General features: G+C 40.3%; 1 protein-coding gene across 5 annotated transcripts in view; it reads right to left on the bottom strand.

Annotated features, from left to right (window-relative positions):
* Positions 1 to 1,123: 1,123 nt before the first annotated feature.
* slc12a7b (solute carrier family 12 member 7b) overlaps positions 1,124 to 17,497 on the bottom strand; it is a 62,185-nt gene continuing 45,811 nt past the window's right edge. For 2 of the 5 annotated variants that reach the window (XM_071485641.1, XM_071485644.1), the window contains exons 8-25: positions 17,100 to 17,311; positions 15,936 to 16,103; positions 15,677 to 15,775; positions 15,313 to 15,370; positions 14,408 to 14,582; positions 14,180 to 14,298; positions 13,932 to 14,030; positions 13,435 to 13,554; positions 12,627 to 12,731; positions 11,824 to 11,992; positions 10,966 to 11,161; positions 10,568 to 10,737; positions 10,175 to 10,306; positions 9,860 to 9,967; positions 7,125 to 7,300; positions 6,254 to 6,268; positions 4,096 to 4,229; positions 1,124 to 3,894 (exon numbers count right to left, since the gene is read on the bottom strand). In XM_071485641.1, coding sequence (XP_071341742.1) covers positions 3,803 to 3,894; positions 4,096 to 4,229; positions 6,254 to 6,268; positions 7,125 to 7,300; positions 9,860 to 9,967; positions 10,175 to 10,306; positions 10,568 to 10,737; positions 10,966 to 11,161; positions 11,824 to 11,992; positions 12,627 to 12,731; positions 13,435 to 13,554; positions 13,932 to 14,030; positions 14,180 to 14,298; positions 14,408 to 14,582; positions 15,313 to 15,370; positions 15,677 to 15,775; positions 15,936 to 16,103; positions 17,100 to 17,311 — 2,347 coding nt within the window. In that variant the 3' untranslated portion in view covers positions 1,124 to 3,802. Of the gene's footprint in view, positions 3,895 to 4,095; positions 4,245 to 6,253; positions 6,269 to 7,124; positions 7,301 to 9,313; positions 9,431 to 9,859; positions 9,968 to 10,174; positions 10,307 to 10,567; positions 10,738 to 10,965; positions 11,162 to 11,823; positions 11,993 to 12,626; positions 12,732 to 13,434; positions 13,555 to 13,931; positions 14,031 to 14,179; positions 14,299 to 14,407; positions 14,583 to 15,312; positions 15,371 to 15,676; positions 15,776 to 15,935; positions 16,104 to 17,099; positions 17,312 to 17,497 lie in introns of all 5 variants that reach the window. The other 3 variants (XM_071485645.1, XM_071485642.1, XM_071485643.1) reach the window with 3 other exon arrangements.

Below are 17,497 nucleotides of genomic sequence, written 5' to 3'. Positions count from 1 at the left end.
ATGTCCGTATGGTAAATACAAAATAATTAGCATAAATACTGGAAACAGCTAGCCTGGCTCTGTCTAAAGTGAAGTGTAAAAGAGACAGGTTGCAGTATTGTGGTTGTTTTTGAATTCTTGGCAGCTCCTTGCAGTGTCAAAACACTCCACACATACAGTATGTAGCTGTTTCCCTGTCTCCAGGCTTTATTCTAGGCTATGCTAATCACCTGCTAGCTTCATATTTACCACACAGACAAGACGGTGGGATGATTTTTTCTCATGTAACTTTTCCAAAATGCCAAACTATTCATTTAGTCAGTATCTGATGCAATATGTAATCACTCCTCTGTTTTATTTGATAATGCCGTAATGTGAAACACTTTGACCATATAGAGTGGAGCAGTGATAAGAGTAAGGCCACGAGCCACTAATGGCTTAGAATGACAGCTATAGTTAATGAAATAAATCTTCTGGCCCAGTATACGCTCGGTTCCATGGCCCTAATCTGGCCTATGGACAGCAAGATTGTCAGATGTTACTTCCACATCTGGAACAATTCTGGTACATAGACAGAAAATCTTCTGGTTGTCAGCCAATACTGGAGGATAAGAACCAGAGGCATGGAAATGTATGAGCCAGACTTGGGCCGAGGACGCAGGTGCATCTTGGAACAGAAGTTACATTTTGTAATCTAGTTTAAAAGAAAAAAAAAATTCATGTTTTATTAAATTCATAATGAAATCATTGCTTCTTTAATCAAGAGGCTACAATCAAGACACAGACATGTTCTGGTTTATTTCAGCACTTTTAATAATTACTCAGAGGCACAAATACAATTTACAGGGCTACCTTCTTCTATATGTGCGCCCACAAGTGACTTCCTGTTCCAGCCTGTGAGGCCTGCCAGCTGAGCCGGACAACAGCAGAGACACACACAGCTCCACCTCACAAAGTGACACACTCTTTCTCTCTCTCACACACACACACACACACACACACACACACACACACACACACACACACACACACACACACACACACACACACAAACATGCACACTCCTCTGCTGGTCCTCTCACATAGCAGAGGCTTTATTATTCCTTTCATGAATCCATATATAACATCAGTTCTGAAAGAGAGATGTGATCAAACAAGTTTTTATTTCTTCAGCCGAGCCTCAGTGACAACTTGAGGTAGATAACATTCTCCAGTCACCTCAAACATTAGAGCTGTGAAACACACACTGCTGACAATCCTATTTACGTCCAGAAACAGTTTTCTTTTTTTAATTCAGCAACTTCTGTTTAAGGTTTTATGTAGTTTATGTTTCCTTTATGTACAGCTACTGCTATTCAGCTCAGTAACCAACTTAAAAACAAAAAACATTTTTAATAATTTATCTTCACAACTTTCAAACTTCTTAAACTAGACAAATTTAGGTTTATTTATGCAGAAATATGTATTTGTTTTGGTGGCTAAAATAGAAAACAGAAAAAAGAAACAGTTTGAACTTCATATAGTGAGTGATAATTATTGAAACCATTTATTTTTACCCTGGTCGTTTCATTCATGTCTCTAAATACTTTCAGTCCAGGGTCTTCAGTCCTATGTGTTTGTGCATGTTGTGTTTCTGGTTGGTTGGAACTAAACACAAAAACTCGACAGCTGCCGCCATCTTTGCACATAACCTCCTCCCTCTGCCTCCTTCCATAACAACCACACCAAAAATTAACACTTAAAGTAACAGAAGATCAGTTATAATGTAACAAACACTACAGAGACCATAGCTATATAGTTAAACAGGCATACATCAACAACTGAACAAAACACAACAAAACACAGATGCTGCATAACTGACAGTCAGAACTTCACGTTTCCCCATAAAGAACTGCAGGAAATGTGATGTTCTGCTTAACAAAATACTGCACAGCTAATTCTGAAAAGAAACTGTGGAAGCACATGTGTGAAAGAGTTGAATCCGGTTTCCTTCTTTCCTCTAACCAAAAAAAAAAAAAAAAAAAAGATTGTGCAGCATTCAGCCCAGGTCGGAAGGTTTAAAATGCCCTGGAAATCGCACTATTTGCTGCATTTCCTCAATCATTTATTTTCAGAATTTTACAAGAATTATGGCATAAATGATGATCTCTAACATAAAAAACTTCCTGCAAAGTTTCCAGAGATTAAAGATTGTCGATGCAGCTGCACTATGTCCATGCTAGAAGAAGCATTAGTAGCATTAGTTACTCCCACAGTTTCTTCTTTAGTCATTTTGGCACTTTTTCCTCCTACACATGCTCGTAACAACTTATCTGCTCAGTCTGGGACTCAAAGCCTAAACATTTTTGTTTGGTAAAATATTATAAAATCATTGAAACATGAGCATGAAACTGTTTGCATTTTTTCTTGAATGCAGTGGTGTATCAACCAATAGAAAGTGTCAACAGAACCAGGTGAGAGTGCACGATGATTTAAGTGCTGAATGATCGGTAGTGCAAAGTCGACAGTGCTGTAACTACGTCACTGTTAGTTTACTATGGGGTGAAACCACGTAAAAGAAATCTGAATTACATAAATTCACATGCATCAGTTTGTGCTTTTACATTTTAAAAAGTTACACGCCAACATTTCTGAAGGCAAATTTAAGATTTGTGTGAACCAACTACCCAATTTATTGAGCTACTGTTGCTGTCAAACAGCCCCTCAATTAAAAAAAGAATAATTTATAGCCATTCCCAACTGAGCACTACTTCAGACACCATAAACATACATGTGCATTTAATATGTTACATTATAAAGCTCACCAACAGTCCTAGAATATTAACTATGGCTATTTTCCCTATTAAAATAACAGCATTCTTTGAGGGTGGGAAACGATGATCAGTCATCAAGTATCAGTACCTAATATCTAAAAAGGTTCCACCCACCTAACAAAAGATCAGATGGGTTAGGTTCGACATCCTTTAAGCTGGTCCTTCACTAAATCCCCAACAAGGGAAACAACCACAGAGTAACAACACTACAGCTTTAGAGAAGACAGTTCAGCTACGGACATGAGCACAGCCTCGTTCTACAACCCAACCAGGATGATTTAGCAGCTTCTAAACTGACTGTGTCTAACTCTGTCGGACTCAGAGTTTCTTTTTTAGATGAAAACATTTAAGTACAAATGGTGATGCAGACCATATGGATCAACAACTGCATTTGACATTAGAAACTCAGTATGTGCTGTTATGAGTGAACTTTCTGCAGCAGAGCGCTGATGGTTTTCTACCTTTCTGTGTGTATTTACTTATTTGTGTCCAAATCCATTTTATAACTTGTAATCTTTTTCTCAGTCATCAAACGTCTCTGCCCCCCCAGAGTCAAGTACACCAGACAACATGATAGACTACGAGCTTCATATCAACAGCACACCTTCACTTCTTCTTTGCTTATCTTTACACAGTGAGTGCCAGTAACTTGACAACATCAACACAAGAGGGAAAGAATATGAAAATATAACAGAACAGAACAACGTTTTCAGAGTTAAATGAAAAGTATAAAGTGTCTCTATGCTCTATCTTCCATGTGCAGGGGGTCTGTGGCCCGGCGTTGACTCACTCTGTGCTCGCTCTCCAAGGCAATCAGCTGACTCAACACCAACTGTTTCCTTTATCCTCAGGTCCTTCATGCTATCGGTCAATCACAAGTGGTCCCGCCTTCCAACAACCCCCGCCTTTCATAAAAACCCTGTTTGGATTCTTCCCCCAAGAATGCCCGGTGACCGGTATCCATGGCAACAGCCCATGTGTGCAGTGTGGGGCGCAGGAGTTTTTTTTTTTTAAGAGTAGATGGTGATGACTTCACGGCCACCGCCTCGCACCAGAAGGACCCGGTTCAGACCCTCAAGGAGAACCTCCAGGAACTCCATGTCTGAGACGACAGAGTCAAGGTACAGAGACACAGACAGAGCAGAGCGTTCCAGCACCACATACAGGTCATCACATTAGAGTCATCTCCATCACTATACCCCACCTCTCAGCCCTCATTCCATCAGTGGTGGCACCCTCCCAATCACATCAAAAAGCATTACACTGATCTAGAATGACTTGGAAAGGTAGTGATTCAGGATACAGTTTTCATCTCCTCCTCTGTTGCGAGGTGGTCCAGGCATGTTGAGCAGAACCAGGTGAGCTGCCTGGGACTTGTTGACCACCACCTCATTCAGCTTGACAGCTGTGTGCATCCGACGAACATTAGACTGGTTCCTGATTTGACAGAAGCTCAGAGTGAGAAAAGACAACACTGAAGAAAACATCATTAACCAAACTAAACTAAGCTCTAAATTCAATTAGTGACAAATTATATTAGTCTGTTTCTAGACCTGCTTCAGTGCGAAGTGTGAAAACTGCACTTCATTACTTCATTTTCTTTCTGTACACTGGGGTCTGAATTAATTTTCATTGAAGTAATCCAAGAATCTCCAAGACCACAACAGACCTTTTTCACACATATTGTCCCTGTTCAGACCTGACCAGGCATTAACATCTATCTCAGGTGATCCGATCAGAAGTGGACAGCTCTAAGTTCAGTGAACGCACCAAAGACACATTTAGCATGCACTTGAGATCCGATCACTTAGACCACATTTGGAGGTGGTCTTAGTCCCAACACTGTGTCATAATGAACCCAAGATAATTTACTATTTCAAATGGCTAAAAGTTTACTTCATTGTGGAGCTGTGAGCAGTGCAACGATTCACTCAACTCCTCCCTGACCTGCTCTCTCTCTCTCTCTCTCTCTCTCTCTCTCTCTCTCTCTCTCTCTCTCTCTCTAAAACATGTTGACAATGGACCTGTCTCATAGTGGCTAAAAACAACAAAGCATTCTGTCTTTGCAAACACAAATGATGAACACGTTTGTTTGAATATAGAGTGGGAAAGTGAGATCTGATCACAAGTGGTCACTGGAGACACATTTGGACTCTAATGGCAGATGTGAACTAACGTACTCAGAGCTGCCCACTTGTGGTTTGATCAACTGAGGCATACGTTAAAGCCAGGTCTGAACACGGCCTTTCAGCTGTCATAGCAGAAAAGAGCAGGTGTTATTAATAACATTAATGATGGCTGTGTTGTGTTCAAGTGTCCCAATGAGCCACGACCGTGACAATGAACAACATAAACAACACCAGGACTGAAACTGAAGCAGCTCAGTGGAGTTCAGTTCATTTCATCATGTCCACATGTGCTCTTTCTGCTGTGACATGTCAGTGTTTTTGTAGAAAAGGCCTGTTGTGGTAATATGGTAGCCCTCCTAGGTAATATATGAGCTGCACACTGGAAAATCCTTTAAAAATGTCAACTTTTGAGGCAGTGCTTGCTTACGCCTACCTCTTTGAATGAATAAAACCTTTATTACTCACTGAGAACAAGCTCTCTTTTACTCTCTTGGAGTCTCTTGTTTACATGTTTGTAGAATGGAAAAACTAATGAAACAGATGTTTTTCTGACTTATGATATTTGACATCACTTACACTAGCATACTTCTGCGGAAAACACCTTCACTGGTTTAACACACAATCACATATCAATAAAATGCTGTCACAGAGAAAAGTTGCATTTTAATTAAAGCATACTACATATTAGTCTCCAACACAAATGAATACACAAAGGCACAGTTAAGGGACTGAAGCAAACTGAACATCAAATAAAGAGGCAGCATTTAAAGGGACGTGCAGTATCATATCTCAAAGTCCAGCATGATCATTTGATTAGTTTAGTTTCTCACAGCCAATTTTACACACAGTTTAATAATAGTTGCCACAGTCAAAAAGAAATCTCCTATCTTTTTAAATGTTGCCTCTTTATCATCATCTTCACAAATTTTAGACCATAATGTAATAAAGCACATTACATCAACTGCCAGAAGCTGAATTATATTATGGACAAATACAAAATTCTGATTCCCGTTCTACAGAAGAAAGAAACATTTAAATTTTAACGTCATGCCAGATTAACACTTTTTATATTTATTCACCATAGGGTGCAGGGAAAGCAGAATTTTGCTCATGCAAACAAAGTAATAAATATTACATGCAAATTAAGCTTTTCCAATGACACAGTGTTTGATGTTGAAACAAGAAGCCCATGCACATTAGGGCACACAAACAAGGACACACAAACACACACAGAGGTACAAGCACATGAGCTGGAGGACACTGAACAAAGCTACAGTCACCACAGCAGCAGTATACACACATACAGCCTAGGGCAAAGAGAATGCGACTTACAGACTCTCCCACTCTCTAGAAGGAGGAAAATGGGACAGAACAACAGAAACAGACTTAGATGCTTCTACGTCAGCTCTCCTCACCACACTGCATGCTTCCAACTGTCCCAAACAGTTCGCTGTGACACCCAAAGGTGACTGAAGTAAACCCAAGAAAGTGACATGGAGCTGTTTGATGTATAAGGTGAGGCTTTGTGAAAAAAGTGGCCTCCAGTTCTTCCTGTCCTGCTTTACAATGTACTGGTTTGAATTACAAACTTTATTGGCCAATATAAATGGACTGGGACACACCTGATGACGTCCACACTGAGAGTACGGACAGTATGGGATGGAAAAGTGTTAGTGCACATGTGGTCTGTGTGGGCTGGCCATGCACTAAGACTGAAATGGCTGAAAGTGTACACACACATGCGCACACGGACCAAATGCAGCCTGAATGCACACACCATGCACACAGTTGTCCCATTTCACCCTGTCAGACTCATTACTACTACTACTACTGCTACTCATCTTCATGCTGTCCTCCTGCACTGAGGCTGTGGCACCATCCTGAAGTGTTGTCTGTACTGTTTGAACTTCACATCCTTGTAATACATTATATAGTTTGACAATTTAAAAAAAAAACAGTTCAAAATGGTGCCAATGTCTCTCACAAGGCACATGCAGATTCATCTTGTTTTGTGTTACCACCTTTACAGTATTCTTCAGTAACATTTATAGTAGACTTGACAATCCTCTAATATGAGAATATATCTTAACTTTACACATCTAAAGGGCTAATCTTTCACTTTCTCTTAATCTTATCTTGTAAGCTACAAATGCACAGATGTTTCTCTTTGGGTCTTGTTTAGAGGTAACAAACACACACTTACGGTTTCATGTTAAACATGTCGCGCACAGCCACATTGGCGTTGCACTCGCGGTTACGATTGCGCTCTGTGAACAGCTTATCCTTGGTCCAAGTCATGTGAACCCGCTCAGGACCAGTGTCGGCCTTGTCATTTATAGTGGCATGAGATGCTGTGTTCCTGTCATGGATAAGCTGGGCCTGGAAAGGAGGGAGAGAGAAGGATGAGAAAATACGATGGGGGGTTGGTGGATTTGAGTATTAACCAGGAGACGCTTTAGACGCTTTGATGCAGGGACAGTGCAGGACTGATACAGCACAGCACAGCACAGCAGAACACTACCCCCACTTCATATATGATAAAAGCATAATGTGTTTCTAAAACATGTTTCTGTGTACCATATTTACAGCTTCCTGATTACTTGTGGATGTGAGAGGATGTGATAAATAGCATGCACATGCATTTTTTGAAGGAAGTTTTGGGTTGTTGTTGGTGTGTATCTCTCTGCCTGTTATGCTTGTGCATCACTAGCTGTGAGTGTTTGTACAGTATGGACACTGGTTACAGGTATGAGTTCAGGAGGGTGGGGGATATCAACACAGAGATGGATGGGGTGGAGATCATGGTTAAGCTAAAAGGAAAAAAGAGAAGACAGTACTGTCATGTCACAATTAAGAGTGTGAGCCTCTCTTTCCTGAAAATACACTTGTAAAAAAATATTGTTAAGATCATTAAAACTAAAGCAGTGGCACAGTGAGGCAACAATGGTCATTACACAGCAGAAAATCCAATTATTGGAGGCAATGAAATGTTATGTTTCTGCTGAGGAGGGCACCAGAGGAAAGGCCATGTTTATCCTCTGTACAGGGCCTCCTTAGGACATCTCATACTAAGATCGCATGATTGAGAGTTTGACAGCATCAAGACACTTCTGGAGATTTTGTCCCTGTGCAAAAGTCAAACATGGCAGTTTTCTGAGAGAATACTGTCCACTCTTTCCACTCATATGTTTTATGGGAGTGGGGATGAGGTGGGATCATGAAGGTAATGGGAGCTTTTACTACAATCTCAGGGTGAAATGGGCTGATGTTCACAAAGCAGCTCTCAGAGACTACACAGTAAGTAGCACTATTGTTGGGCCAATCCGGACCTGTGGTTTAGAAGTCAGATGTACAAGATGGATGCTATCAGTTAGTCATTAGTCAACTTCTCTTTTCATGAGGTTGTTTACTAGTGACCTTACAAAAAGGCCTAATGGCACTTTTACAGTGCCATTAGGCAAATGTAAATACTATTTAGTATTTGCATGTAAATACTATACATGCAAATACTGGCTTCTTGTTCTGGGATAAGTACGGTTTAAACACTGCAGTATTCTGTGTGGATCGACTGGAGCTGCTCAAGAGCAGCATTAGCTTACACATCACATCATCTTAGTACCCTGGACTAGCATCAGTACACTGTATGAACATGGTAAATTAGCCATGAGCTGATGCTATGGATAAGCCCACACTGAGAAGGAACAAAAGCACAACAGATTATTCAGAGAACATAACATTCTCCTCTATTTCCAGTTCCACGCTGACTGTAGGCAAAGTCCTTAATGTAACTCTAAAGATTGGTGCCAATGTTCCCAACGCTAAGTTTCCTCAGAAAATGAGAAAATGGTATAATTTAAATAAATACGTCAGGGACCTTGGTGAGAACCTTGGTTGCAAATTTTTAAATTAAAAACAAACCACAACTTTTCCTACTTGACCATAAAACACTTTCATTCTTGAATAGAGCCTCTACTCTCTGGGTATAGTTACACTTCTCATTTTGAAGGTCAGACTGTTTAATTCAATAACTATGTCCAGATTAGGACTGGAAATAAATTTCCTGTGGGGGCACTAATTTTAAACCATAGCAGTATTACTACTTCATTATACTGTATATGCGTCACAGCCTGATATATGCGTCACAGCCTGATGTCCACAATAAAGAATAATGGGGTCACAATGTAACACTGACAACATGCACATTTACTTTTGACATCAGGTAAGACTGGGAGTGAGATTAGATTTTCTGAGTCCAGATTTTAAACCATTATGATGATTAAAGTTATCAAGACAGTCACATGACAAGCAACAGCTGTAGCCAAAGATCCAGCTTTGTGAAGATGGGCCGGTGGGTCTAACAGTGAGGGAGAGTGGGTTGACAAAATCTGCTACCTCATCCTCCTGAGTGTCCTCCATCGGTGAGGACTGCCGGCTGAAGCTCGGGCCCTGGGCAGCGCCCTGGTTCTTCCTCCGGATTGAACTACGCGATTCATCAGTGATACTCTGAATCTGAGCGGTGTGGCATGGCCAAAAAGGCAGCGGCGGATGAACAGGGAGAGGGGCCAATTGTCATATAACGCAGCAGCTGGCCAGACTTCGCTAAAATACTGTTAATTATTTAATTATGTCGTCTGTTATTTATGGAAACAACCTAAATTGTTTGTTTTACGAATACTACTGATATGTTTGATATAAGGTTATAGGTACAGTATGCTGCTCATCACTGTGCAGGTACACACACTAACACTGAGCAAAATGCAAACATCATTCAGTTAGAATAAATGCCTTCTTCTTCAAGATGTTTATAAACTTATCTTATTAGTTTCTGATCTAAGAGAAAAACATAAAGTAATTCACTTGTGTGGGATCAAGACTAGAGATAGTCAGGGAGAAAAGGACAGTGAGTGCAGGGCTGAGTTCAGATAAGGTGTGCATTACCTCTCTCTCCCTCTCAGTCCTCGACAGCTGCATCTGTTTCAGCATCTGAGACCTCTGCTCCATCACCAGTGTCTTTTCATAGGTGAAGGCTGAGATGTCATTATCATGCTGCAAAGACAGGACAGCAGAAACATCAGAGTCAATCAATCAATCCATACAATTGTAAGGTAATGCCAAGGATGTTCATTATTTAGATTTTTTTCTTTCTGTGAAAACACTTTGTAAGTGTTTAATCTGCAGCATTTAAACCAGGAAAACAAATTATGACATTTAGATTAAAAAAAACAAAAAAACAAAACACATTCACGGTCTCACCATTTCCACCACTTCCACCTCTGCATCCAATCGCAGGTGGTAAAGGAACATCTGGAGATCTTTCTTCATCTGGATGCTGTTGTCGTCCATCTGGGCCACAGTGAAGATGCGCATCTTGCATTTCCTCCACACCTAGTGAGAAGACAGACGCAGTTATTATAGAAGGAAGTAAGATGGAAAAACAACAATCAGTCAGGGATAGATTTATGAATTAATGATTAGCAGCAGGATCAGTGGGAAGGGGACAGGAAAGAGACAGAAAGTGTGAGAGAGGGAGAATGTACGAGGGAGTCTGAATATGAAGAGAACAATGATGAATGAACAATGAATTAACTTATTTGTAGGTGTTGAGGATGTTTCAGAGATAAATAAAACCAAAACACACAGACCAACCTTGTGCTGTCGCAGCAGGAAGGGCAGCAGCATCAGCATTCCTCCATCATGCACCACCCACCACACGTCAATGGTGCCCTCCCCTAGGCGGTCCTGGTTGGTGGGGAAACTGTCCACATTCTTAGCCACAAGTAAGGCATGATGGGCGGATGTGGTCTCCCGAACCGTTTCTGGATGGGTAGAGAGAGAGAGAGAGCCTGTTAATCCGTGTGTGTTGTTGATGAGACATTAAGTCACTGGCATCTCAGTTAAATGAATTCATAAAATTTGCAAATATGCAATATAATGTGTATTATCATTAATCCCACTGCATTTTCAGATCAGTTAGCTTCAATTAATTGTCCTGTTTTGTTCTTCTATACCTGTATGCACTCCTACTTATTGTGAACTGTCCCTACCTATGAAATTCTTCCATGACTGCGGGTCATTAGACTGCCTCCAGTTCCCAGGCCAGGCCATCAGGACTGTATTGTGCTTCATGCCTCCCAGCCCCGCAGACTGGATGAGGTGGGAGACGCCATCTCTGAGGTTTGAAGACACCACAACGTGACAGAAACCCTTGGTCCGCTCTGCTGACATGGCAGACTTGATGTTCTGGATGAAGCATGAGAGAGAACCAGAGTCAACAGAAGTGGAGAATAAAACTGATCCATTATTGATCTTTTAAAAATATGTCTTTGTGGAGGCACTCACAACTCAGTGATCCACTGATAAATTCTAATAATACCGAACCTTTGGATGAACTTTACCCCTTCCTCAAAATTAACATTCAGCACTCTCATAATGAATTCATACTGATGGCTCTGGACAATCCCTATGAACACAGCAGTCTGTATAATCTGGAATTCAGCTTCAGCACATGATTACTTTCGCAGAAAAAAATAATCCACTGATTAAAAATGCTTTTGAGGACACTGACAAATCAGGTTGCCAAAAATAAATAAATAAAAAAAATTAAAAAAAAATCAGATGACTTGCTCTATTTGGTCAGTAGGTGGCAGAGTAAATCTGCAGTGTGTGTGCAAAATGATTGTTCTACTATGTAGGTAACTTTGACTTAAGTGATTAGCCACAGATGAACAGATAATAAAAGGAAGAGGAATAAGAGGAAGTATAACACACGTTAGCATTTTGTCAGCAACTGTGCACATGAATTCCTTTGACGCAAACTCAATAAAAATTATATATTGGTGCCTGCATTTGCATTTTCCATGTGTACATGCATTTGGCTGCTGGTGTGTGAATTTCCACTATACCTGCTCAGCCCTCTTGGCCTCTGCCTCTTTAGTGAGATATGTTCCCTCTAAAACATTTCCCACTATCGTCAGGCCTTTTCCTGCCTTCAGCTGAGTGGTGAGGGACAGCAGGCGAGGGTGTTTGACTCCTTGATCTGAGTCCACATTCAGGAGCACCAACAACTGAGGCCTGGATACACCAACAGAAAAAAAGAAAGGGGGCAAAGTCAGAAAGAAAATATGACAAAATTATTATGTAAACAAATCACCTTATGTTATTCAAACTGTCCTGCAAAGTGACAGTTTGTCAAAGAAAACTAGATTTATAAAGTAATAAGGAGTATTATTACTATATTACTATATTCCTGGATCTCACTCAACAATGTTGGGAGACCTGAATTTGACTTTATAGTCCCACATGTTTTTAACACAAAGCCAGTAGTGTTAGAAAGAGAAGCTTTCAAACAAGAGGAGCAGGAACAGTTATCTTTGATGAGAAACATCTGTATTCCTGGAGACATCACATCCTTAAAAAGAGCGTTTATACTGAACATGCCAGGGAAGTAAACGGTTCTGGATTGGTGGTTTTTGGACAGAAAGTCTGAAAGGTCCATCAGTGTGGGGCTCTGTACAGAAGCTACCTTTTCTGACAGATTATGAAAAGGACCAAGAGAATAATCCAATTCACCCTCTGTGTCTATCCCTGTCTCTTGCCCACCCCCCACAACAGAGACAGGTGGCACTGTGTCAATTGTAACCACAACCATGTAAAACAAACACACACACACACACACACACACACACACACACAATATAAACTGTACCTCCAGTTCTTGGTGTGTGGTGGAGCCTCTTCAAGGCGAATGAGGGCGTAGCGGGCTGCATTAAGCGACAGACCACGGATGCCATCGCCCCATTCCTTCTCCGCACTAAAGCAAACAAATTAAAGACAATGAAATAAACAAGAAGCAAAAAATGAGAACACACACAGAGTGATACCGAACAATGGATGTGAATGAAATTTAGAAACTCAGTCTTATGTTGTGTTCACACCTCAACTGCTTGGAGGAAGTTTCAACAATACCTGTGTGTTGCACATATGATTCCAGTAGTCTAATTCTGGGCAATAAATACTGTTATTTATGGAAACATGCCTGACTCATCAGTAAAACTAGAAAGTTCTATTGTAGTATCTTTCCCTCACAAGCCTGAGAATCACAGCTGAATTTGATATGAGTATATGAGTCTGCTATTCCACAACATGAAATGTAAATACTGTCATTCAAGAAGTTTTATATTGCACTTGGTGGCTTATAAAATGTTTTCAAAACAAAGTGCATGATCCTACAAATGCATTCACTATTCAAAAAGTAAGTTGAATCCTATTTTTTTCACTTCACAGTAGCTCAGATATTACATTTATGCACTGTCTGCATTTAATTGCTCAAATCAAAGCATCTTAACATATTTTATCACCTGTATAAAACATACTAGGTCCTTATATGTTTGCTTTTATTTTCTTTTAAGGGGTCTCAACTTTGTTTTTGTGTCAATGCAGATTTTTTGCCTACTTTTACATCACCCTCAACACTTTTGAACCAAAGACAACAATATGTTCAAAGTCATTCTTACCCTCTGTATTCAATGTATTTGTAGATGCACCCAGCGATGGCCATGGCAACAATGGCATAGTACCAGGAGGAGATGAACATGAGAGCAAGGCACAAGCTCATTCCCAGGAAGGACAGAGCCCTGTAGAAGAAAACACACTTCATAATTTTAGCTCATTAACAACATACCCATCCATTTTTTTTGGATTAAGAGTTTCAGGTTGTCACATTCATGGAGATGTCTTAATGAAATGAAACTAATTCAGAATGGACAGCAGAGAGGCTTCGAAGTGAAATAAAATTATGAAATCCAGTGACAGAAATAGTACCTCAACCTTGGTCATGGGACTAATCTCAGTAAAAGTCATGTGACAAAACACATTAAAGAGGTAGGTCTGTTTTGAGAGCCTCAATCTCAGAGACTGTTAATATCCTCTTGTTTCAATGTCTAAAAGTAAATACAGACGGTGTCATAAAGAGAGACAATATCATTGCAAGACTGTATAATTTGTCACCCACCAGTGGTAGTATTTGAAGCGTGGTCTCCAGTTGGGCGTTCGCAGCAGGGTCTGAACGGCACAGGCCAGGTTGACAAACAGGTAGCACATGAGGAAAAACCTGCAGGAGGAAAATGACAAGACAAAAATCACTAACTCATCTTTCATCCATATCTCCATATTACAACCTACTGTAAGTGGGTTTAAGAAGTGAAATACATAGGGAATCATAGACTGGTAATCAGATTGTAAGGCAATACAGGTACTGACATGGAGAGGATAGGAGCCACAGCGTCCAGTGAGGCAATGAGGATGCCAATCTCACAGATCCCAGCAGTCAGCAGCAAAGCCCAGGTGGGTTCTCCGTTAGCTTTCCCGTGACCAAACACCTAACACACACACACACACACACACACACAGAGCAAAGTGTGAAAACTGAAGATGATGAGCATATGAAGATGAAGACTTGACAGTCTCTGAGTTGTCTGTGTGTCTAACCTGTAAGAAGGGTACAATGCCATCTCGTGCAATGGCCTGCAGTAGGCGTGGGGCACCGGTCAAGCTCTGCAGACCCGCTCCACAGCAGGAGAAGAACGAGCCAATCACAATCACCCAGGGTGAGGGCCATGATAATGTGCCTATAACAAGGTTCCCTTCCACTGAGTCACCAAATCTGAAATACAAAAATAATCATATATGTTAATTGGTCCTTCCTTTTTTATTCACTTATATGAAGTGTAGATATGTAAACGTAATTTCAAATTGTTAATTACACTTAACTTAAATGACATGTCCACTGACATTCTTTTATTTTGTTGTTAGTACACATGTTTAGTAAAAGCTGCTTGTACACTAACCTTATTCACAATTTCAAGCATACTCCTTATGACACAGTGTTACAATGATCTACGGTACTTCTCCTGACTCACTGTTAAAAAAGGTTAAGCTCAATCACATATGCTTGGATTTGACTTTAAAAAACAGTGAAACTGAGCCTCTTGTATTGAGGGCACTTTAGCTACTGTTATACTTTAAGCATCACGAGGGTCTGTGTGACGCACATTTAATTAGAGGATGTATGTGAAGCTCTGTGCGGATGTCCGTGTACCCTCCAATTTGACCATGACCACAAACACATCAACTGCTTCTCCGAGACGACTAGAAAGAAGAATAATAACAACAACAACTACTCGCGGTGTCTGCAGCTGTCTGTGTGTGCATCTGAAAGGGAGCATTAACTGAGGCCTATGTGACAAGAAAACCCTAACCTACACAGTGCACATTGTTCTTATTCTACATCATTTTATTAAAAACACAAATTTATTAAAACATAATCATTCAGCAGACTTTGTGCATCATGTGTATAGTATTTTACAACATGTGCTGTGTGTTAAAACTCTTACTTGTCTCGAAGCAAAACGCCCTCAATGCAGGCACCAAACAGAACCACACAGGTGATGTCTGAGAAGCACTGATCAGGCGAGTAAACATTTCTTTCACATTCCTGTGAAGCTTTAAACATTGCACACACCAACCACAAACTAACAGGTGGTACCCTTTACCATGCTGTGCTATTTGTTCCAAAGATAACCTTGCTGTGGCATCCGGCAGCATTAGTTAAGCTAGAGGGCCTATTGAAGCTGAGTAAGCTATACTAACTATGCTAAAAATACTACTGTAAATCTACTATATATTAGCTATACTAACTTTTTTAAGCAGTTTCACTAGATTTTCTGGTATCTTGTCACATTAAAGGTTTAAGGATACAGATGACAGAGGTGGTAGCAATAGCCAGGATGGTCCCGATGGGGATGGACTTCTGGGCATCCCTCAAGTCACCTGACCGGTTTGAGCCAGCCATGATACCTGGAGGGAGTGGTCACAACAGAAAATCAAACATGAAATATTCAGGAATGAAACACAACTCTATGCTGAACACTTCTAACCATAATAGTAACACACAAGTTCACAAAATAACTCCCACATTATGGTGTGTGGCTGTGTCAGCAGCTTTTATCAGTCTCACCAGTGACAGAGGGGAAGTAGATGCCAACCAGCAGTGTGAAGAAGGTGGTGATATCATTGACTACATATGGCATGTAGATGTCCTGGGCAGGGTCACTTCCACCGAAAGATGACAACTTCTTGTTTTCTACCAACATACCCAGAGGACCATACACTGACCACATATTTTCTACAAGACACACAGAAACAGAGTCGTTAGCAGTGTACTAAGCAGAGCTGTCAAACAGTTTGCAATTCACTCAACTGGATATATAATATGTTGTCTTTATAGAAACTGGTGACGATGTCACAATATTGTCTCTTGCTAGCCAAATCAGAATATTAGAGAGGAGAAAAACTAAACATGCTGCTAATACTGTAGCAAAACAGACACAATTCAATACACTTATAAACGCATTCATTATTGGAGATAAAACCAGCATGAGTAAAACATGTAAAATCAAAGTACTCAGTAAAACATTTTGTAACTGCTGTAGCCTGTAGAAACAGGCAAGAAGATACAGAGAGGCAAATTACAGCTGATGTAATCTGTCCAGAGACTTCCAAATATACAAAAAGTATGACCTAACTGAAGGAGCAGGTGAGGAAATATATTTCTGATGAATTAGTTATTTGAGCAAGACCAGACAGGAGCAAAAGACAAGAAAAATAAAAGCAGATGGAGATGGCAGAAAGCAGATAGAGTGAAATGATCTCATATGATGAGCACCTGAAGACGCTTACCCCAGCTGCTTCACTAGAAATATGACAGGAATGCATTTGCACTGATGGTTTGGAGTTAAACTAGTTTTTCATGGCCAACAGTTACATAAAAGGAGGAGTGTTCTGAGTTTGCACTGTATATCATATTACAGTCTCTAACTGTGTATTGAGAGTTTAGTATTTAAAAAATATTTCCATGCCTGTTCATTTCACTCATTTTGTTATGTTTAGTATACTAGCTGGATGAGCTTAAGTTAAACAAAGTACATTCTGGAAAATTTTGGCAACAAAGCACAGTTGAGCTGAACTGGAACACACTTCACTTAAAATATTGTAGATATCTGCATATTATAACTGTAACTGTGATAACTGTATTATATAGGAAATGTTTGTTTTCTGTTTTTAATTCCACTACAATTGCACACTCCTACCAAACCCTGGAGAGTAACCACTGTGTTCCAACCTGAAATGACTCCACTGGTCAGCCCGGGGATGCCCTGCACCAAAGTGACATTGTTGTTGACAAAATAGTCATTGCAGGTTGCATTGAGCTCAGGCCCATCACAGAACAGTGCCCACAGCTTTGTAGTGACTGTCAGGTTGCCTATAACCTCAGTCTTAAGACACTTGTCGAAGTTGTGGTTCTGCAGAGTTCGATTTCCCAACATGCAAACACTGTGTGGAGGAAAAAGGACAATGGTCAGACATCTATAAATAACACACTGTTTAGTGTTTGCAGTGTTGCAACTGCTTTTTAATAAAGCTAAGAAATGCACCCATTATGTTTTTAGAAACTATTTAAAATGATTAAAAAAAATCTGACTGCATGCTAATATGCTATATTCATTAACCACTGTGGCT

Source organism: Trachinotus anak, unplaced genomic scaffold, assembly GCF_046630095.1.
Source record: "Trachinotus anak isolate AG129_WGS33_773 ecotype Australia unplaced genomic scaffold, CSIRO_AGI_Tana_v1 ptg000009l, whole genome shotgun sequence".
Classification (NCBI taxonomy): Eukaryota; Metazoa; Chordata; class Actinopteri; order Carangiformes; family Carangidae; genus Trachinotus; species Trachinotus anak.
The sequence above is the reverse complement of the archived record's forward strand: the minus strand, read 5'-3'. Positions and strand labels throughout refer to the sequence as shown.